Source organism: Pyxicephalus adspersus, chromosome 4 (genome assembly GCF_032062135.1).
Source record: "Pyxicephalus adspersus chromosome 4, UCB_Pads_2.0, whole genome shotgun sequence".
Classification (NCBI taxonomy): Eukaryota; Metazoa; Chordata; class Amphibia; order Anura; family Pyxicephalidae; genus Pyxicephalus; species Pyxicephalus adspersus.
The window spans coordinates 64,513,070-64,536,569 of record NC_092861.1 but is presented as its reverse complement, the minus strand read 5'-3'; the positions used below and the strand labels follow the sequence as shown (position 1 = coordinate 64,536,569).

At 35.5% G+C, this 23,500-nt stretch overlaps 1 protein-coding gene across 1 annotated transcript in view; it reads left to right on the top strand.

The window, feature by feature from the left end:
• DST (dystonin) overlaps positions 1–23,500 on the top strand; it is a 278,032-nt gene that overhangs the window by 211,128 nt on the left and 43,404 nt on the right. The window contains exons 45-52 of the mRNA XM_072410183.1: positions 11,757–11,918; positions 13,069–13,239; positions 14,052–14,218; positions 17,665–17,824; positions 18,859–19,185; positions 20,385–20,469; positions 20,851–21,092; positions 22,033–22,239. Of these exons, the coding sequence (XP_072266284.1) occupies positions 11,757–11,918; positions 13,069–13,239; positions 14,052–14,218; positions 17,665–17,824; positions 18,859–19,185; positions 20,385–20,469; positions 20,851–21,092; positions 22,033–22,239 (1,521 nt within the window). The remainder of the gene's footprint in view (positions 1–11,756; positions 11,919–13,068; positions 13,240–14,051; positions 14,219–17,664; positions 17,825–18,858; positions 19,186–20,384; positions 20,470–20,850; positions 21,093–22,032; positions 22,240–23,500) is intronic.

Below are 23,500 nucleotides of genomic sequence, written 5' to 3'. Positions count from 1 at the left end.
TAATAATATATACTCAGTTTTTCTGGACCTTGGATTGTGCATCACTGGCTGCAGGGACTGTATTTTGCAAGCAGTTTAAATGGATTACGGTTAATCAATTACCTGCACAGGACTGAAAAATCTGTGCTCCTTATTTATCTGGATGCTTTCATGTGTGGTTTTCTAACATGGACCATAAACCACAACATCAAAAGGCAAATGTTATTTACCAATCTTGCCAGCCACCTGGCATTAACACATATTGTGGTTAATGGGCTTACGCTGGCACTTAACACTTTAGAAGAGTTTTGAATTTTATGATTATTACTCTTTTAAAGGGACCTCATACAATTCTATAATGTTTTATATGTGCACTGTTTCTTTTTAGGATTTCAAAAGATTTTGTAGTAGTTTATGAGTTTTCTGCTGCCTCCCACTGTTAGAATATGGGCAAGCCTTTAAGCAGGCCAGATTGTTTACGACAGAACCCACCATGTGTTGGAAAGGTGGAAGAAGAGGACTTTAATATTGAGGATTGTTATGTCCCTCAGAGGTCTATTTATGACACAGTCCGGCTAAATGAACAGATTGACTCTGGTAGTAAAGGCAGTCTTTCCTCCAGGCATTTTACAGATCGCACCTTACCCTATAGCAATAGAACACTGGACAGCAGCACTTTGTGCAGCAATGGTGCCCTTGCCTGTAGCAATGAATCCAGAAGCAATGAACCTTACAAACTGGATGAAAAAATGATCTATGATGCACTTAAATTAAATAGAGAAATTAACCGTCCCGGGGGTTTACCCAGAAACAGGCTTAAATCAGAGAAGAGGGAACACAGACGGTCCTGGAGGATTTTTGTACCTGTAAACCTTGCAGATTATGTCAGTAGAAGTGAAAGCTCGTATGCTGAGAGTGCTGCATCTAATACACTAAATTCATGTAAGAAGGAAACACATTCTCTTACATCAGAAGATGACTCTGGTCTGTGCAGTCCACAGGCTGAAGGAGATGAAAAACCAGAGGCAGCAGCTATTGAACAAGAGGAGCAACAAGTTGGCTTGGCTTGTGTAGACAGCAGTGACAACTTATTATCAGGGATCTCCAGCAGTGGCCAGCACACTCCCTTCCTATTATATGCCAAAGTGCAGAGTGACTTAGATTTCAGCCTAATTGCATGCAGCATTACTGATTCAAAGAGTCCTGAATCCCACAGTGTCCTTAATTCTGACGTGGATCTAGATAGCGAATGCTCTAACGCTGGAGAGGGGTATGGGAATCCGGAGGATAGTTTTAACTTTTTTGAGGAAGAAGAAAATAGGCTTACCAATGGTCACATTAAAAAGAATAAGGTATGGGGCAAGTCAAATGGTCTGGATGTTTACAATGTTTATAACTATTCCATTTCTGATCTTGATATGGTTTTACCTGTGCCTGATCACAAGCAGCCCAAGATGTCACGTGCAAAATCCTGGGGTGTCCTGGGATCTTCAACAAGTCAAAAAACTTCTTTGGTGCACCCTAAAACTGTCCCTATGAGAGATAAAAGCAAAATGTTGACAAAAGAATCCAAAACAGGAAAGAAAACAATATACCACCCTTTTTCAAAGGTAGGTCATATATCTGGCTAATGAAAAAAGAAATAATTTGAAAAGAGCAAGCGAAGGTGTTTCCTGTATTCCTGATAATATGTAAAGGTATTAGCTGTAATTAGGGTCAACACATGACGAGTAGCAGTAATGTGTTCAGATGTCAGGCAGCAGACGTGAATTTTTAGCCACCACTACCCCAGCTTAGCTCTGTTAGACAGATGTCTGGACAGGACTTTTCTAGCACACAGTAAATGTTGAGAAGGATACACATGAGAAAGGTTAGTTGGTCACTGTTTAAATGGCAGCAGTGTAAAATGCTGATTGCTGCCAGCTGGCCTAGAAAGTGCTCATTGTCCTCAAGACACAATGCACTCTTTATTAAAATAGTAGATGTTGGGGCAAATGTGTTACTCTTTAGACAAACTTTGCAAATAGGCTTATTTATTATCATAATGTAAAGAGCAGTCTTAGACAACTCATTAGAAATTGTCTACCCACACCCAGATGGTGAAAGCTGATTTCTGGCTGGTTATTGAGCATTACTACGTCTTCCTATAGATGTCTATGTGTCTATGATAGAACTAAGCTACCAAGAAGTCTCTCTAGTGGTTACTCTGCAAATTTCTATCTACATGAAAAAGTAAAATAAAATGTATAAAAATCACTGATCACTGCAATATTTAACACAATATGTGCTTTCTGAAAATATATTCTATTGTCCCTTTCAGAAACTGACTGACAAACATCATATCATTTACTACAATAGATGCTGCATGTCCCTGGGAGTGCACACTTAAGCAAGTGTCAGACTTGAATCTGATAAATGTTCTTGATAAAGCTAGAATAAATAAACACAGCTTTGTCATGCCTTTAGCTCTGGAGCTATGTATAGTAGGTGTTGTACATGTTCCATTCTTGCCATTTTCTTAGCACATTAGTATTTGTTTTATCTGATAAGATACCAAGAATGTCACAGTGCATTTTAATTATTAGATTAAAAGTGCTCACACACAGTAGATCTTTAATCCCAGTGTTTGTGGATGAATCAGGAGACCTGTTTAAATCTGCCAACCAAAGGTTATCAGGGGAAGTAGAATACAGACAGGTTGGAAAATCTGCATCATGCCTGTATACCTGGCTGCACTTTCCATGAACAAATACAAAACATTAACACTGACTGCTGTATTAAATCTTGAAGAGCAATAGAGAAATTGGCGACAATACAATTTAGGTCTGCAGTGTGTGTTTTTGCCCACATGAAACAAAGCTTTGTATTAAATCATAGAGTTCAATAAATGTCTTGCACCCCAAGCACCTTATGGTTCTTATGAGCCCATACCCAAAGTATCGATCTTTGCATGTTCTATTGCTCAATACTCATGTACAGTATACTGGCAGGTGCACTCTCCTAGCCGAAAGACTCAATTATCCCATCACAGTTACTTTTAGAGAGCTTCTTTAGATTATCTCTATTAGATGCGAGTATACAGCTTTGCAATCAAATTGAGTTCTTTCTGCCAGCTCTATAGCTGAATACTGTTTAGAACAGAACATGCAACATAACTGTTACACGCAAATGAAAGATGATTGGCATGTTCATTTAGTATAAACCTTTACTCCAGAATGTATAGTGCGTAGAAAAAAGGTTGGATTATTTTATATTTTTTTGTGTATTCATTGCATTCACCAACCTGATATCTTCTAAACTCTTCTCAGTCATGTTTATTATCCATACATCCATAAATGTTGATAACTTTGTAAATAAGCCAGCTCTAGAACTAAAAAAACTCTTTTAGGCTGGGTCTACATGGACGTTTTTTAAAAACGCATGTAAAGGTTCCTATTGCATTTAAATGCGTTTTTTGCACCTTTATTAGCGTAAACTTTTATAAGCGTTAACTTTTATAGCTTGCCTTTAAAATGCTGGAAACCGCCTATGGTTTCCCACGTTTTTTTCCGTATTTTCCCATTGAAATCAAAAGAAGCGTTCACCTGCGTTTTGGGGCGTTTTCCAGCAGTAAGCGAGAGTTTTGCAAGCAACGTTTAGGATAAATGTCATAAACGTGCCACAAGGAAATGTCGTGGTGTACATTAACCCATTGTAATTCATAGGGATTTCAAACAAGGGCTTTAAAAGCCTCAGGTTAAAGGCTGGGGAAACAGTCCGTGTAGACTAAGCCTTAAAGGGACATGTAATCATGTTTTGCTGAAGCATAAATCATCTTCAGATGTATATGTACAACATGACAAAAGACGGCTCCAAGGTTCTTCTATAGCCAAATAAACATCAGATGCATGGAAGCCAAACAGTGTTACAGTATTCAGAGTATACTTGGACTGGCATAAGCTTTCTCCTTTTCACATAGTCTGTCTGTTCGGATAATCAGCTCTTTGTTAGTGTTACCCATTATAAATAACAAACCTGCCTGTTCCTACTTGTCTGCTTCCAAACAATTTCCTCATTAGGCGTGCAGCCACCGGGACCAACTTTCGTCTTTACCCACCATACATTTTACATTTCATTCTGGGAACTAGTATTAGCGTGGCCATTAAAGCCAACTGAATTTTGGCTTTCCCAAATGTTTGTCTGTTTTCTTAAGTGTGTACTGTCTCTGCTAGATGGGATTCCATCCTCCTAGATTGTGAGCTTTTCGGGACAGGGTCCTCTCCTCCTTCTGTGTCACTGTCTGTATCTGTCTATCATTTGCAACCCCTATTTAATGTACAGCATTGCATAATATGTTGGCGATCTAAAAATCCTGTGTATTACTAATAATAATAATTATTATATTCATCCATACATTGGGCTTTCTGTATGGGAGAGAATGTAGGGAGTAGAGTTTAAGAGAATGCCTTCTGCATTCCAAAAACTGAATTTAAAAAATGTGTCCATATCACCAGATTACTGACTAAACAGATTGTACTAGAATTATGCAACCATGCCTGGATGGGAAACCTAAATGCCTAAGCAGGTAGGCTGTATTTCTTGTATGTATGTTAAGACCTAAAGGATAAGTGTATTTATCCTTTAATTTTAACTTTTTTCTCCTGCCTATTGCACCTTCAGGAAAATATGAAAACAAGATAGATAATTTGTCAGTTTTTTCGGTGTATGTTATCTTTTGGAGAGATTTCTTCTTTTTTCAGCAGGTCACAGAAAACACATTGTGTTCTAACCCAACCCATTCTACTTTCCATTTCTGTCTGTGCTTTCTTCACACTGAGAAAAAAAATTGGCTGGCACTCCAGAGTATTTATGGCCTTGTAGCTATTTGTGGAAACTATGTGTCCAGTTATTTTTGTACTAGTCTTGGTTGTGGATTGTACTGTGACAGATAACAGAACTGGAACATAAGCATAAACATAAGCATAAACAGTTAATTTCATTTTGAGGCTAAAATATCACTTTGTAAGATCTTAGAGCGAAAAATGGAGGAATTTATCCGAGGGCACTTGTTACTGATAAGGCAAATATCCAATATGAAGCTGGCCAAAACATGTGGCAATTTAAGTCTACTTAAACAAAGTATATATATATAATGCATTTTAAAACCACTGGAAAAACATTAAAAAGTATTTTCTAGAAACTAAGCACGCTACCCTCCAAAAGTTTGGATCCACAAACACCAGAATGCTTTTAGTTGCTTTGCAAGTTTAGGAGAAATGCGTAAGCTAGTAGGTGATGGAAAGTGTGTGCTGTGTATTCACAAAGACCAGTGACAAGAACATCACTAGAATTGGATGCTGCATCTATAAATAATAACATTATGTGTAAAGAAAAGTAATAGACTCCAAGTAACTAGATGAGGGAGGAAGTAGAGAGAGGCAGTCAGGGAGGTCATCAAAATCTAAATCACCTCTTGCTGGTAATTCTAATTTGAAGACTCCACCACAATGCTCCTTGCTTACTGGGAAAGTTTTGGCCTGGTGGGTATGAATATGGATGCAATCGATCCTGAACTGGACAAGATTTGGCAACATTCTGTGATGTGTTGCCTTGACATGAAACTTGGAAATGCCCCGTTCTACAGGTCCAAATAGGAAAAGGGTCAATGAGGCATAATTAATAGTGGAACAACAGGGGGCTTTCCCAAGCTCAGGGCTCGGACTTGAGTCCTTGTTGTTTGGGATGGTCCACTGTAATTTCTCCGCACAGCTCATTCTTACACTCTTTTTCTGATTTTTGTAGGATATAAGTACAATTGCCAAAAAAGTACAACTGGAGAATTTGAAATAGAGATAAAAGGAAAAGCTGCCTGCGGTCTTCTGATACTGATGTACCTGTGTAGGGGTTCCTATATTACAGATTGGTTTACTATTTTATCACTCCTGCACACATATTATGTACATAATGTGGTCCCCTTTATCCACTGAGCCAATATGTCATACCAGTCCATTGTTACCCATTTATCAATAAATATATTGTAATCTTTATAATTATTACCAATATGAATGTTTTCTGTTTTTTTGCCACTATACATTGCTTTAATTTATTAGGTCAAGTTACTGACACAATTAAATTGTTTTAGTTTTTTTGCAAGTTGAGCATTTTTCATGATATGATATCCAGCTGCTCAGATTGTGTTGTTTTTATTGGTGGTGATTTGAAGTGGTGAACTGCCTGACCCCATTTGTTGAACATATTCTTGTTTGTATTACTGAGGATTGTAAAATACGTTACAAATTAGGAAAGTTTTGTGGTTTTAAAGCAGAACTAAGCCGACTATACTCTTACTGAAGACAATCTTTAGCTACCTTGATGGACAGGACCATGATGATGTAACTCAATCACAAGGAGAATCCAGGATTGCTGAGTATCCTTCCAACCAACACTGATCTGAGCATGCAATCAGGCAGGTAGGAGGGATTATTGCAAAAGGAACATTGCTTGTCCATTTCTGCAATGACTTGCCTGATCGAGCATTTATAGAAGTGGAACTTAAGTTCCTCTTTAATTATTTTTATGTTTTCTCTTGTATCTCTTGTATCTAATGGATTGAACTTGATTGGTGGTTTGTGACTATATTAGGAGAGCAGTTTGGATCATTGTTTTGTTTTATTGGTCAGCGGTTTTGTAGTGCACTTTGTATCCAAGTGTTAGAGAAGACTGTAAGATCCTAGGTAATAGTTGTTATAACCAAGACAATGGTCCTGATTTATTAAAGCTCTCTAAGGCTGAAGAGTATACACTTTCATGAGTGAAGCTGAGTGATAGCAAATGTTTTGAATCTTGGACCAGATCCATTTCGGGTTTGCTGGAAGACCCAGCTTCACTGATGAAGATGTATCCTCCCCAGCCTTGCAGAGCTTTAATTAATCAGGCCCAGTACCTTTTCAATGTTGGCTCAGTTGTTGCCAATTATCCACCTGGCCGTTAAACCCGACCTTGGTTCGTGGTTAAAACACTTGCAAAAAGTGTTAAACCCGAACTTTTCTCAGGTGGTTAAATGCCATCACTTACCTGGTCCTGCTGTGATCATCTATTCTGTTCTGTTGTTCCAGCGTCGATCTCTAAAAAACTACTTACCCGGTCCCCGCAGCTCCTCCGGACACGTCTGTCCTCTTCCTTCTTCTCCCGGCGAGTGCAGTGACGATCACTGGGGTTTCCCGGTGACGTCGCTGCATGTGTTGGTGCGGGCGGGAGGCGGGGCAGGAAATTTAAATAACTTTGTATTGAACTCAATACAAAAAAGCTGAGTCCAATACAAAGAAATCTTTATATAATATAAATATATTTGTATTATATAAATATATATATTATATAAGCTACTGTACAATTACATTACATTATGCACTATTTTTTTTTCTAAAGATTTTTTTTAAAACATTTTTTTTAATGTTTTTTTTTTAAAACATTTATTATTAAATTTATAAAATTTTAGACATATTTCAGTGAGTTATGCGGTAATTCGGTGAATTATAAGTAATTATTGAGTAATTCGGTGAATTAAAAAAAAAAATTCATGAAAAACAGTGTACCGCTTCTGCTACAGAAATTTAGACATCAGTGAAACGCCCAGGTGGTTAAAAGACTTCTGTTTTTTTTGTTGGTCAGATGTTATTCTATCCTAGGATGTAACGGCACCACTGACCTGGTTGTAAAGGAAGACAGCGTTAATTCAAGCCAGTTATTTCTGGTTACCAATTTACTAGAAAGCATGCATGCAATCAATATATTTACAAGATGTATTTATATGCATAATAATATTTGTATTTTTGTCTTCATATAGATATGTTATGTTTTCACAGGAAAGAACATTCTAAATTTACTTAACAGTGGTGTATTTTCATGATATTTCATGTATGGTAGGAGCTTTTAAACCCACCCAATTCTCTTATGGTTTCATTATGCAAGTCTTTATATAGGCTGAGCAGAAAAGCTTATGTTAGACTGACAAGACCTAATAAGGGGAAAACCTCACAGGTGGAAGGAAGTGGAAACTATACCTCAATGCTGAGACATTTCATATTCTACAAATCCATAGGGAAGGACTTTACTGAGTTTAAGCAAAAGTAATTGTTGCTAGCCAAGTGAATGGCTTTCTTGCATCTCTGTTCCCTGAGTTGTATTAAAATATTGTCACTTGCAGCAGCAGTACAGTATATAATAAATAACAGAAGTGTGTTGTTTTTTGGGGGTGGCTCTTTTAGTAGGAAACTGAGTTTTTTTCTCATATCAAATAATGATAACACATACAGGTTTACTATGTACATATAGCAACAGTTATTTATCTATCTGATCCAAATGTATTGTAAATAAAATCTTTACTTTGCATGGGTTTATCATCTGGAAAGTCATAGCATTAAAGTCAGTAAAAACAAATAGCAAGAGAATATATTCTTGAAAGGTTTCAATTAGACTGAAGACCTTCTGAGACAATTACGAATTGATTGCAGGTGCATTGACCTATTTTTGATCTTTTTTATCTTATTTTGCAATATTATATACTTGTATGGGAAAAAAAAGTTAACAAAAAGTCACTACTGTCACTACTACTGTGACTTTTAGATATTTTAGACTGTGTATGGGGAAGCAGAGTTGTGTTTATGGCAACTAGTGTTGCAAGAATTTGGGTGGGTTGGAATGCCTAATACAATATTTTGTTATTTTGTTCTATAAAGATATGTATGAGTTAGGAAAATAAAGTTACTGCCTCACGGTGTTTGGAAGAGTGCCCTACAGGCATGGGTTTTGAGATGTGCATTTTAAGTAAAGTAAGACTTGTTTGGTGTGATTATTCTTTTCTGAATGATTAGAATCCCACGTGTTTGAATAGCTTTAGTATATGTTTCACCCGTATGCTGTCTTGACTGCCGTAATAAAAGTGAACTGATTTTGCTTTCCTCATTAATATTGATTTTTGTACAGTGCTTAACAATAGTTTTGTAAAGACAGGACCCTGGAAGCAGCTGGTTTATATGAAGGATGTCCAGCTTGCCAGGGGGGCTAGCTAAGCCTGGATTACTCTTGAGGCTTTATATAAGCATACCCAAATCATGAATTAGATACGGAATTCTGCAGTTACAAAAGACCTCACATCTTGCTTTAACCATACAAAGTGTAGTAAACTTAAAGCAATTAACCTTTGTGGTATTAGGGGCATGTGATTACTGCATGTTAGGACCTATGTCTGTCTTATTGCTCCATTCGGTTATCCAAACAAACATTTTTAGCTCATTAGACTGAAAATAAATGTCATTTGAAACAAAGGTAGCATATGCAAGACTATAAACAACCTCCTATTTGGTTGACTAGAGAAATAATTTTAATATTTGCCTTCTTACAACTGATTATATATTAATGATGGCAATGATCTTTAGCTTTTGGTAATTATTATTATTGTTATTATTATTATTATTATTATTAATAAACAGAATTTATATAGCGTCAACATATTACGCAGCACTGTACAATAAATAGGGGTTGCAAATAACAGATACTGACAGTGACACAGGAGGAGAAGAGGACCCTGTCCCAAAGAGCTTACAATCTAGGAGGTGGGGGAAGTAACACACAATATTTACCTATGATTTATTCCTAGAACCCCCTAAGTTTAGATTTTGCAAATACTTTATGCAATAAGTTGCATAATAAGTTATGCAACTTATTGCATAAAGAAATGGTTTTGAGGTCTTCATCCCATCTTTAAAGAGATCTATATTAAAAAACCCAAAAGCAAAATTGTAATTTGCAGCTCATACACCCCTTTTTTATTTTTAGACTGCATTTTTTGTCTCCTTTATTTTCATCTGCTGGTCATATAAAGAACACAGTTCATGTCTTGGGGCCACACCAAAACTATCTATGTCTTGGTTGTCACAATAGGCATCTCTTTGGGTTTAAACAACAAACACACTAGACTTTCTGTCCCTATTGGTCAACTGTCTTTTGTGGCACCAGCAAGCATGGCAGCAATTTAGAACCTTTTTTTGCTATACATGGAAAAGTGTCCCTGACAGATATGGTCTTGCTAGTTTTGTTGTATATGTTGGTTTTGCTAGTTTTCTTATACAGTGGAGGCACTATACATTTTCAGGGTAGCATAACCAAGTCTTTTTCTGGAGAGTATAAATAACAGGAAAGTCTTCTGAGATTATATACACTAAATTCTTATTTTAGTTTGGTTAGTGCTGATGTCATCTACAGAGTGGAGGAAGGGTAAACCAAGTAAACCAAAGAGTGAATCATGTGTGATCTTCCTTTCATCATTGATGCTACCTTTTCGTTTTTTTCTTCCCTAATTTTGGATAGAGCATAGAAAGGTTACAAACCCTATCTGTTTTTTCTCTTTTTTTGTCCTACTTGCTTTTGGGGATATTTTCCTGCAGTACCTGATTCAAAGACACAAGAAGAAGGGTAAACTGAAGGATGGGTTCTGCGTGTTTGTCTGCTTTCTTACATTACTTGATGTTTCTATTTCTTTTCTAATTGAGGCTATTTTCAGTAGATCAACACAATTTTTGTCTTGTGTTATTCAGCAGTCAGTATGCCAGATTTTGTATATTCCACAGTTAAACTCCAGTCAGAACCTCAAACCTCCCTCTCCTGGCAATCCTCTCCCCTCACCCCCTGTGTAGTGTCCCTTGGTTCTTTTTTTACTTTTACTCTGTTCTGTGTAATCCCTCTTTTTAGCAATGGCAATGCCACTTCAGGGGGCCACACAACATTTATCCTCTGGAGCCATGTGCCACTCAAAGGGGACGAAACTTGAGCCTGCATTCCGTACGGGAAACGTGGTCCGCAGCTCTGGCCTGTGTACCCCCCAGCCGGGTCCTTCTTCTGACCCCGCTTGGGGAACCACCAAAAGTTTATCGTGGACCACCAGTTGGCAACTGCTGCTCCAAGCAAAACCCCACAAATACCTGTTGGCTCTTCCAGTAAATTCGACCAGATGGTGTGGAAACAATGCTGTACTGCTTTTTAATTTAGAGTATAGTTGTCACTTCCAAGTTTTCCCTGGAAAAACACATGTTGCAGGGGGCCTGACTACTGCTGATCTGCATACATGTAGATTCATGCATTCAGCACCTGACCACACCTACTCCTGTACACTACTTTTGGAAATAACAGGACTGCTTCTGTTGCTGAAACCCTACCTCTTCAAAATGCATTACTTTTGAGAGGAGCATGTGGTTGGTACCCTGATATCGCACAATTACTTTTCAGCTTGTTCACAGCAAGATTCATGCCAAGGTAAAAATTGAGAAGCTATAAACACATCAAGGCATAGAGAAGTTTAAACTATATCCCCAAACACCTTTATTTTGTTTCTTGATAGAAGCTCTACTGTTCTTAATCCACAATCAAAACTGTAAGGGCCTTTTTTTTATTTTAAAGTATTTTAAGATAAAGTAAAACGCTCTATATATCTTGTGACTAAAAGTTTACTGATTATCTTAAATTAATGCAATGCAATAAATAAAGAATTGATCTGAAAAATGACTACAGTTAGTATACTAAATGCCATGGGGTAGGTAGCACAAGGGTACCAGATCAAACAAGCTCATAATCATTTAATATGTAGCTGTTATGAGTGCTAATATTTTTATATTATTTTTATAATATTTGCATTTTTTATTTACAATTAAACTATTGCATTTATTAATTAAGCCTTTTAGATAATTGTGGATAAAAAATGGGTCAACACAAAAGATGTATCTTAATTTATTTTTTGAACATTACAGGCTTTCCAAAAAGAAGAATTTGAACCCCTTCAAGCCCGACTACAAGAGGTGAATAGGCTAGGCCAAGGGTTAATTCAGAGTGCTGCTAAAAACACCAGCACCCAGAATTTAGAACATGATCTGGAGGAAGTAAACACAAGGTGGAATACTCTGAACAAAAAGGTACCAATTCTAGCTTTTGTTTTCTGTGTCTTATTTCAACACTTCCCTTTTGTTCTTTTTTTCTGAGTTATGTGTTAAATATTCCCTTTCATGTCTGGGCACTTTTTCAAGACTGCTTATTTTGTTCTTGCTCAGACATCCACTCTCCCTGCGTGCCCGATTTCTGTATTGTATTCAAGTTGTCACGTTGTTAGTCAGCTGTGCCGATTTTATAGAATTGGCACAATTGCAAAACTCCATTTAAATGAATACTTTGCTTTTCTAACTTAGGAATTAGGAGATTGTTTAATGTTTTGGTTAGCTTTATAAATAAGCACTTTGTTACCCCTTGCTTTTGGAGGTATATTAGGACATTGCATATTTGGAAGGCATCATTAGTAGATAGGGCAGTAATAAGGAAGATCCTCCCTCTAGGAATTCAGTTACAAAATTCTACCGCCATTGCTATTTGCAATGGCTGATGTATAGAGGTTTGTAAGAATGCACTGCACTTGAAAGTTTGTAATGTCCCAAAAAAAAACAAAAAGAAAAGGTTTGTTGTGCATTTAACTATTAAAGACAAAATCATAAGGTGTATTTAAAGAGCAAGCATATCCAAAATGTTTCTTTCTTGGCTAAAGTAGGAATAAACTTTAAGTTACTCAATAACCTTAGATGGTAGCGTCCCAAAGCCTGCAATTTTACATTAAATGTAATGTTTAAAAAAAACTGAGTTGTGTAGCTTGCACGATTCTTTATATATTTTTGTCCATTTAGATGAGTATTTATTTTAGTGCCAGCAGCTATATATAGTGAGGAAAAGATTAGTAGGGTCTGTGTGGAAGCTGCTTCCGCTGGTTATAGAAGCAATGTTTTTATAGATTGTACTGTACATCACTGTCTGTTTTACCTTCTAAGAGACATTTTTAATAAGCTCCATGAAAACTGGTAATTATTCATGTTATATATATATATATATATATATATATATATATATATATATATATAAAGATGCTATGGCATTAATAAAATTACATTTTTTGTAAATAAAAAAAAAGTTCTCCAAATAATAAATGTTATGTACTTTCAAACTAGAGTAAGACTGCAACAGATTTTGTTATCTATGACATTTGTTCCTAATGTTAAACTAAAGAAGAAGCATCTTTTCTAGGTTGCTCAGCGTGCTGCTCAATTACAAGAAGCTCTTCTACAATGTGGCCGGTTTCAAGATGCACTTGAATCTATACTGAGCTGGCTAGCAGATACAGAGGACCTTGTGGCCAATCAGAAGTTGCCATCTGCTGAATTCAAAGTTGTGAAAGCACAGATACAAGAACAAAAGGTACAAGAGCAGTTTTTCATGACTAAGCTTAATATTTTCCATACAGTGAAAAGTTTAAATATTTGTATGTTACCTACATTCAAACTTAAAGTGAATCAATGCCTATGCACACTAAAGTAATTACATCAATGAATCAGTGAAGCATTTTAAAACAAGGCAATTAGGAAGAAATTCTGCCTCCAAGTTTACTGGAATTTGTTTCCTTGCAACCTGCCACCTCACTGTTAAATACACAGAGCATGAGATATTATGGTCTTTTAGGATGTCTATACATTATTTCACAGTGCAAGCAACTAGTAAGCTTCAGGGATGGTTTTTAAACCCCACCTATGTCAATGACATTACTTTTAATCACAATTCCCATCTTTTAGAGATAGGGAAGAGGGAACCATTGTAGCTCAAAGTATGTTGGCAAATGACACATTCCTGCCTCCCTTTTTACAGACAATAAAAAAATTTACACAGACAATGATTGGTTATGCCAACTTTTTTCTTTTTTAATCTTAACTACTTCTCGTTTTCTAATATTTTTAAAAGTATTAGATGGAATAATTTAGAAGCTGGATGAAGAGTTTAATAAAAAAAAAAAAAAACTTTCATAGTTAAATAATATTTTTTGATGGAGGCATATAAATCCACAAAAAGGGGGCAACTAAGAGGAAAAATAGGAGAGAGTGAGTTGGAGTGGCATACATATTATATATATCAGACAATGAATAAAAATACATTTTACAGTTTCCCTTAAAGCACAATTTGTCTAAGCTGCCACCCTGTGAAAGTCATAAATCATTGCTTTGTTATTTTATTACCAGCTGCTGCAAAGGTTACTTGATGACCGAAAGCCAACCATTGATGTTATCAAACGAGAGGGTGGAAAGATTGCTGCTACTGCTGACCAGGCAGATAAAGAAAAGATCTTGAAGCAGCTCAGTGCCCTGGAGCGTTGGTGGGATGAGTTGCTAAAAAAAGCTGAAATACGGTATGACTGTACTTTTCAAATACTTGTGCATTAAATCATTCTGATCTGAACTCTTAAAAATAGAGAATATGGTAGAAAAAAACCTAAAAGGTGCAGTGGTGACAAAGAGTTTATTCTTGAATACTGCCCTGCCCTAAGCTTTGAGAACATAATTTCAGCCTAATATCTCAATGCACTAGCACATATATATATATATATATATATATATATATATATATATATATGCAAACAAAAATGTTGTTTGTGAATTTCTCTTTTTCATATATCTACACTGACAAATATTATTATAAGTTACAAATTACTAAGTAATGATTTCATTGGTGTAGTTTTTCATGGTGTTGTTTTTTTAATGTACATTTTAGTGCTTCTTCTTTTTAGTCTTTCTTAATATTTAAAGTGACAAAGTCAAATTTACGAGACATAAAAGTATACACTGAGTAATGAAACTCCTTTGTTAAGCACATCTATAGGATTAGGTTGCAGATTAAACTCATCTGGTGTCTGCTATAGTACATACATGGTTGTTCTTACTGGATTTGGTAATGATACTGTGTGTCTGCTTTTTATTTTCATGCTTCTAGTGCTAGCGTACTGTGTTGATACTGTTACCTTAAAAAGCTTGTTGTCCCATGTAAGGAATTAAATTCTCTCAGTAGTATTGTGCTGCTTTGAATATTTTTGTATTCACAAAGTGGTGAACCAAAAATAGTTCTGTCATGAGGTTATGCCATGTTTTGTGGAGGCACTGAGTCCATGTGTGGGAACAATGTCAGCTTGCTTCCACAAACAAATAATGTATATCAGTACAGATTTGAGTGATCAGTCAGAGTAAAATGATCTTTTATTTCTTCCAATCCTTAAGTCTGGATTCACACATTTGGAGTGCATTCCTGAACACTTGTTGATGTGCTCATTATTAAGACAAGCATGTTCAATTTGAGTTGACCACCACTGCAACCAAGTGCACGGAAAAGCCTAATGGGCCTTTTTTTTAATTTTACAAGAAATATACAGTATGTAACAGATGCAGCACAGAATCAGTTACATATAATACATAGTCTTTCATGCAACCCCCTCCCCCCAAGGATAAACATTTCAGACATTAGCATATACATACAGAGGGGAACTTTACAGGCTTTTTAATCAGAGACAGAGTCTGAAAGAAAGCAGCTTCTACTGTGCCACTTTGTAGGAAATCCATGGTGGTACACACTGAATTTAATGTGTATTCGTGAAAGTGTATATGTAAAGCATTCATTTTTTTAAAAAACACATTAAAGTAACAAATCCAAAGTAAAATGAGTAAAACAAGCAATAGATGAAAATATACATATGTTATACAGATGTAAATACATATGTTTTATTATATTCTTTAAAAGCTCCTCCAAGATACAATCGTTTATGTAGGTACATAGATACCCAATGCTTATATTTTGAAGTGGTTCTGATCACAGAAGAGCTTTGTTTAATTACCGTGAGAGAGACACATGGAAAAGAAAGCCAGGCTGTCTCCTTTATTTTACTGGATTCACTGGTTTACTTTTTCTACATCAGACAAAGAGTTTTATTTTGCATTTTTTTCTAATTTCCTTGGGCTGCCTCGTGACCCAGGATTGACTGACATAATATTTAAACATAGCACATATTTCATATTATTAAATATTTCAGAGTGATCACAGAGTAATATTTTATACAGCCCTACTAATCTGACAATAAGTCATGGTAATTCTTCTTTCATATTTGTGTATTAGTGTTTATGAACTTTTGCTGTACTCCAACATACATCAGTTAAAAAGCTCAATATATTATTGCATAGAGAGCCAGAGTACTGATACCAATAAAGTGAAGGAAGCAGCAGACGAGTTCATAAGGGCAAAAGTAAAACTGTCGAGAAGCTGAAGCCAATGCGTGCTTTTCCTAGGATAATAATACGTTGAATCTGCCCAAAACTGTTTACTTAACTATGTAATTGCATGTTGTGGCTCTGGCTTTTCTCTCTGCTCCGGTGAAGTCATCAGAATTTCTCAATGTAATTACAACACAACCTTATTATTTGTCTTTACAGAGAAGATGGAGCACAGTATTACCGGATGCAGCTTAGCTCAATTCTGTGTCTGCGCTGTCTGATCATATCATTCCTAAGATTTTAATAAAAGAATGCAAAATACTTTAGCAAGTATAGCTTAGGACTGTTATTGTGTTATCTAAAAGATAACACTTTAAATATGGTTTTAAGAAACAATCTGAGATTTTCTAGTTATTTCCTGTTCATATTTCTCCAAATTACTATTAGGGATTTTCTTGAGGCTCTATGGGTCAAGAGACAGCTCAAAATACACTGCTAAACTGTTTGATAAGAAATAAGGCAATGCTGTGATCATCCTTTTATGTCGCTAAACTATGATTTTTTTCAGCACATCTGAAATACCCTAATATGTGAAAAGTAGACAAGAACTCCTAGCTATGGCTCAAAATATTTGAATTTAAAACATATATCAAACAAATACATTGTAATTTTCTCCTCCGGACTTCTTGCAGAAAGAGACAACTAGAAACTCAAAAAATAGGCAGTAAAAAGTAAACTTGTGGAATGTCATTAACCACCCTAGCGATAAACCCGACCTTGGTTCGGGTTAAAAAAAATTACAATTATCGATAAACCTGAACTTTTCTCACTGTATGAAAATACAGTAAGAAAAAATCGGGTTTATCGATCACTTACCTGGTCCCGCTGCGATCATCTAGCGTCGTGTTCCAGCCGGCCGGCTTCTTCTTCTCCGTCCGTAGCGTATGCGTGTCCCTCGGCGATGACGTCGGTGCGTGTGCGGGAAATTCACATTGAAACTCATTCAAACACATTTTGTATTGGATTGAATACAAACTCCTGTATCCAATCCAATACAAAATAATTCAAAATAAATACAAAGTATGTAATTGGTAAATTCAAACTCTCATTTTGTATTGGATTGGATACAGGAGTTTGTATTCAATCCAATACAAAATGAGAGTTTGAATTTTGTTCTCATTTTTTATTGGATTGAATACAAAGTCCTGCATCCAATCCAATACAAAATAATAGAAAATATATTTATGTGGTTTTGTCTATAGGCATGTGACAGACACTAGGGAGGTGTTTTAGAAAAATATATTACTATACAGTATACCGAATTATTGCATTTGCAGTATTTTTCATTTATTTATGTATTCTTGTTTAAGCTGATTTTTGTGTCTTTTATTTAATTTTATTAAAAGTAATTTTTTTTTTTTACATGATTGTGTGTTTCAAACATTTTTTATATTCATGATATCTACTAGAACCCTATTCGGACATATTTCTGTAAGTTACAGGTCTACAATTTAAAAAAAAAAATTTCATGGAAAACAGTGTAACGCTTTTGGAACAGAAATCTAGACATCAGTGTAACGCCTAAACTTTTCATCTGTAGGAATCGTCAGCTGGAAGGAATATTGATTGTAGCAGAACAGTTCCATGACACCTTGGAACCTTTGTCTGATTGGCTAAGTAACACAGAAAAGAAGCTGGCCAATGCTGAACCCATTGGTACACAGACACCAAAACTCCTGGAACAGATTGCCCAACATAAAGTAAGAAAAGCTATCTTCGAAAGTTTTAGCCATCTCGATTTTAATCTAATTGATTATTGAAGCACTAGCTTTTTAACAAAGTTTTTTTTTAATTCTTGAACAATTATCAACTTTTTCATAAAATATTCATTGTGTGCAAATTGTTTTAACTAAAACTAATTTTGGAAGGTTTGCTTTTAACTTACATACTTTACTTTTAATTCAGTTTGATAAACTCTGATGCACTGTAAAGGTTTACTTGTGTTCCTATGCAAGCAGGTTGTGAGTACTTCTGCTTTGGTATCCCGTTTCAGATAGCATGTCGCTAGGGTGATGCAGACTTATTAAGCTAATAAATAAATTGTGAAGAAACATATGGAACTCTAAACTCAATCTTTTTTTCTTCAATTTATGTGTTTCTGTCACCAAGACTCAGGCTAGATGACTAATCCTAGTAATTGTTTAGCATAAACTGCAGCTGCGTTAAGGGCTGTGCAGTAGAGAAGAGGTATACCGTATTTCGAAATTAGTAGATTTGAGGCATATGGGTACATGAAGTTTATTCTTGTGTTCATTCTCTAGTTTGTGACTTACTAAAACGTCTTAGGTCCTGATTTTTAAAACTGCAGCACTTAAAGAATGCTCAAGTAACATTTTCAGTATTATTATTGTAGATGTTATTTGCACAGGCCACTTTAGCATGCTTTAAATGATGTTGCAGTGTGATAAATCAGAGGTTTATCTTTTTTTATAGCTCAAAAAAAGTTAGTGCTTCAAGTAGCGCTTTGCTTGTTCTTTCGTCTGAATAACTTTTTTGCTTTTTCACTTTGAAATCTGCCCTCACTAATAGACTTCACCTGAAGAATGTTAACATCAGAGAGTGCTAATTGTTTGACAAGTCAGCTGTGAAGCTCATCTCTTTTCTCACTGCCTGATTAAACTAACAACTTGCTGATTGTTTTTTATGTTTCACCTTTTTCATTTTATGTTTATTTCATTTGGCCATTTTTACTCCTTTTTTGTTTTCTTTTGGTGGATACACCCTCCTCGTTCAGACACTACAAGAAGACATTACAGCTCACAATTCACTATTGCACCAATCTCTGAGCATTGGTAAGTCTTTAAAGACCCTGAGCTCCAGAGAAGAGAAGGAGAGGGTTCAGGAAAAGTTAGATATCTGCCAAACACGGTATATGGAGATCCAGGAGAGAAGTAGCAAGAGAAGTGAACTTCTACAGCAGGCACACTGCAATGCTCAGATATTTGGGGATGATGAAGTTGAGCTGATGAACTGGCTGACTGAAGTACTTGACAAGCTGAGCAAACTATCAGTCCAAGATTACAGTACAGATGTACTCACAAGGCAGCACACTGAGTTACTGGTATTTTATGTTTGTTTGTTTTATTTTACATATTCTCTTTATGTTTGCCATCATTTGATTTACACTTTTTTGGTGATTGGGTTTCTTTTACTGCCCCGTATACACAATTTATTTTAACAGGCTTGATGAGAAAAAAAGAGATGCTATACATTGACTTTGCAATATAAAAATCATACATTTTGGTAGATTTTTAAGATTTATACAAACAAACCTGTTAAGATTTATAAAAACTGTAGGTGGCTGTTGTAACAGAATGAAACGTCTGATTTAGTATGTATTAGTGTCTAAAGGGTCTTTATTTTTACACTACTGTCTACTCCATTTACTTTTTACATTTTGTTTGGCGATGACAGGAAAAGAGACAATAAAAAATTTACAGCTTAGAAAAGTAGGGGAGATATTTCTTCTCACTTCCTGTCTTTGGGACAAACTTTCTGCCAGACGGAATGTGAAGAAATCTTTCCTACAGAGCTTCCAAGGGCAGTAAAACGGGCAGTAGTATTAATCATTCCCCACTGTATCCAAAAATTGGGATGCTGTTTTCAGAAATAGGCCCAGCAATTTTTGGTGTTCTAACCCATTTTGCTCTATCAGAGATCAGAGATACGGATATAGTTCTGTGAACACTTGCTCCTACTGGTTACTTAACATGAATTACTTCCTCTCCAGGTAATGTGATTTGTTGAGTCAAACCAGTCTCAGTTATCCAATAATTGTAGATGATTCTTCTGCCTCTGATTGTTAAGGCTAAACATTATATTGATAAAACTGATATCTTATTGGCATGGTAACAATATTATCAAATTACCTGGTTACAATATTTTCACATGATGGTTTGGTCAGACATTTAGGAAATAAGACAGATACTAACCTTTTAAATAGTATTATGTTAAAATGTCATAGAAAATGGTAACAACTCATGTGAGGCATATTTCTTTATAACAGGTTATTTAATCAAAGATAACTTCTGCCATATTTCTTTGTAGTTTTGGATATAGTGGGAAAGTGGTGAAGCTTTTTGTTTATTATTATTGCCCATGTCTCAATTTCTACACAGGAAATAAGGTAGAATCTCTCTACAGAAAAATAGACAGCAATGAGAACTTTATAGTGGTCTTTAACTTTCTCCACTTTACTAATAAAAGATATATATTTTCTGGCCTCTGTCTCTACATCACATTTTAAATGCTTTCTGACAGCTCCTACAGGAAGATATTGTGCTCAGGAAGCAAAATGTGGACCAGGCTATACAAAATGGATTGGAGCTGCTTAAACAGACAACTGGTAAGTGGGATGTTAATCTATATTTATTGGAATTTACAAGTCAAATATTAGAAATTAGAATTTGGCTAACAAGGCCTACAAATTTTGACTATTTGCTGATGGCAGCTGTTAGTTTTTAGATGCCTCCAAGATCATTCAGAATTCAATACAGACTTGCAGTGGACCTATTTCTGGCCTGCATTTGATCTGCTTCAAGCATTTACATAAAATTTAAAGCAAACAAAAGCCAGTCAATACAGACCCTTACTGTTGCCACGTGAGAGATTCATCTTAGTAATCAGAGAATTAAATTAGTTAATTAGTTAAATTTATGTGAAAACAAAAAAAAAAACAATTAAGAGTACCTGTGCCTAATACTTGTTTGTTCTTAATTTTGATCAGGTGAGGAAGTTGTCATTATTCAGGAAAAGCTGGATGGAATTAAATCAAGATATTCAGAAATTTCAAACTTGAGTTCCAAAGTTTCCAAAGTCTTAGAACAGGCATTAAACCTTGCAACACAGTTCCATTCAACACACGAGAAACTGAGCCAATGGTTGGACAAGGTGGAAATAGAACTGAAGGAGTATGATTTGCAGAGCCATAAACCAGAAGAACTGAACACCATTCAACAAAGAAAGAAGGTACATTAAGGCAGTACAAAGGCAAATCATGTGTCACAACAATAGGTAGCTTTCCTAACATTTTGTCCCATTAAGATAAAGAAAGCTAATTTCTGGTATGTTTCTATAGGTTACTGCAACCACCACCTGCACTAAACCAGGCAACTGGAATTACATTAATTGATATGAGTTATTTGTTTGCATGATAACTCCCAGCTCTCTTGTTTTGGGTAGAATAGACTTTTAAAACATTTTGAGATGTGAATATGCCTTTTACCAAACATTGTTTGCAGGGGAATATTTGGTTAATCTCACACATGCATGCCACTGTTTTATAAATATCCCTCAAAAGCTGGATATACACCTATGCCTTGAAAGGACACAAGTTACCACAACAGTATGCACATTGGAGCACTGTAGTATGATCTTTCATATAGTTATATAAATATCTACTAAAAAAGAAACATATTTGAAATACATAATCTACAGGTGTAAAAGATATCTAATCTGGAAACAAAATGTAGTCTATTTCAGTTTACCAATCCTTTATTAAGGTGCATGCATTATTTTTTGTACCCGGTAATTCTGTCAGTGACCCATTTCCTGCCCTAGTAAGACAACTCATTTGCCATACCCGATTAGGACAACAGACACAAAATAAATGGATTGTGTAATACTGTCCCTCTCATTTTCTACATACCATAGGGGATGTGATTTTATAGTACTTTTAGATTCCTGAGAACAATGTAATTGAGTCAGAGCAGACTGCAATTACAAGCAGTTATCATCTTGCCAAATCAATGGGTATTTTTTGCATTTATCAGATATAGAAAATACTTTCATTGATATATATAGGAGATTGAAATAAAGTAATTGTTTAATAGGTGTATTTTGTTTTATATACAGTTTAAGGTTTTGTTTACCAGGTGTGGCTTAACTTCTTAATGTCATTTTTTTTCAGGAACTTCAGGCAGAAGCCAAAACAAACAAGGCAGTGCTGGACTCCTTAAATGAAGTTAGCAGTGCTTTGTTAGAACTAGTGCCTTGGAGAGTCAGAGGAGGCCTTGACAGGACAGTGACAGAAGACAATGAGCGCTACAGATTAGTAAGCGACACCCTCACACAAATGGTTGAAGCGATAGATGCTGCCAGATTAAGATCTCAGCAGGTACAAAAAGACCTATTGATTTTATTTTTTTTGTTTGTGAAAACAAAATGACAGTCTTGGGACTAGGACAAATGTTTAAAAAAATAATGCCATCAATTTGATCTGCATCTAACCAAAGCATTTCAAGTTGTGTGAGATATTTAGTAACAGAAGCACAACTAATCTGTATATTATGAAAGCCATCTGGTGTCATTGTTCACACACCATCATAAGATAACATAAACTGTGCTCACCATGATAAAGAAGTAATTAAAGAAGTGATTCTATGCTACTATCTAACGCAGTCTCCAGTTTCCTAATCTCCCATGATTTCGTTCATTTAAAGCTGCAGATGGTTAGCTTTAGCATCCTATTATTATTAATAATAGGATTAATGTGGTGCTACACCACCGTTTACTTTAAATAATCAAGCTTGCAGTCTTAAAGAGTCCTTATGACAGGAAATGTTGATTGCTTGGTTTGCTTTACATAATTTTTTTTTCTTTTGTAATGTTTTTATTTGAGTGTTTGAAATGCTAGCATACTCCTACTTCTTATTTGATTAATATATTTCAACCCTAATTGCTTCAACTACTAGAAAGCTTAGTAAACACAAAAACACTAACTGGGTTACATGATTAGCCAATGATTTTATTTATTTCATTTGCAATCAAAATATTTCAAGAACATGAAATGGCTTGGCACAAATGTATTGTTGGATTTAGTTTAAATCCATCTTAATAAAAGTAGGTAGAATTACTACTGAATGCAACCAAAAGTGTACCATCCTTGGCACAAAGCGAACACATAAAGTTAACAGTATTTGTCAAAATGCTATTCTAGTTTCCTGAAAAAACAATTTGCTGTTTGACAGTTGTTTTTGAGAAATAGTTTAAACACAATCAATTGTTTACTACACAGGGCAATTACAGCCCAATTGATCTGATTCTGACCAAAGCACAAACGATCAGGAAAGATGACCTGCCACGCCAAAAAACCATGCATCTTGTAAAATATTGCAAACCCTTGTAAAATATGTACATATAGAATCTTTTATTCATATAGAATATTCATTAAATATCTTCCTAATTCTCTCCTAAACCATTTCAGCGTGTTGCCAGCCTTATTTAGTCATATAAGGGTATTGATTTTCTTATAAAGAATTACAAAACACGAGACCATATATATAAGATATTCCATCATACCTGTTCTTAGATGTGGTGTCTCTTAGTTTTCTTTTTTTCAGGCTAAGAACATTTTCAGCTGGTACAAAAACAAAATT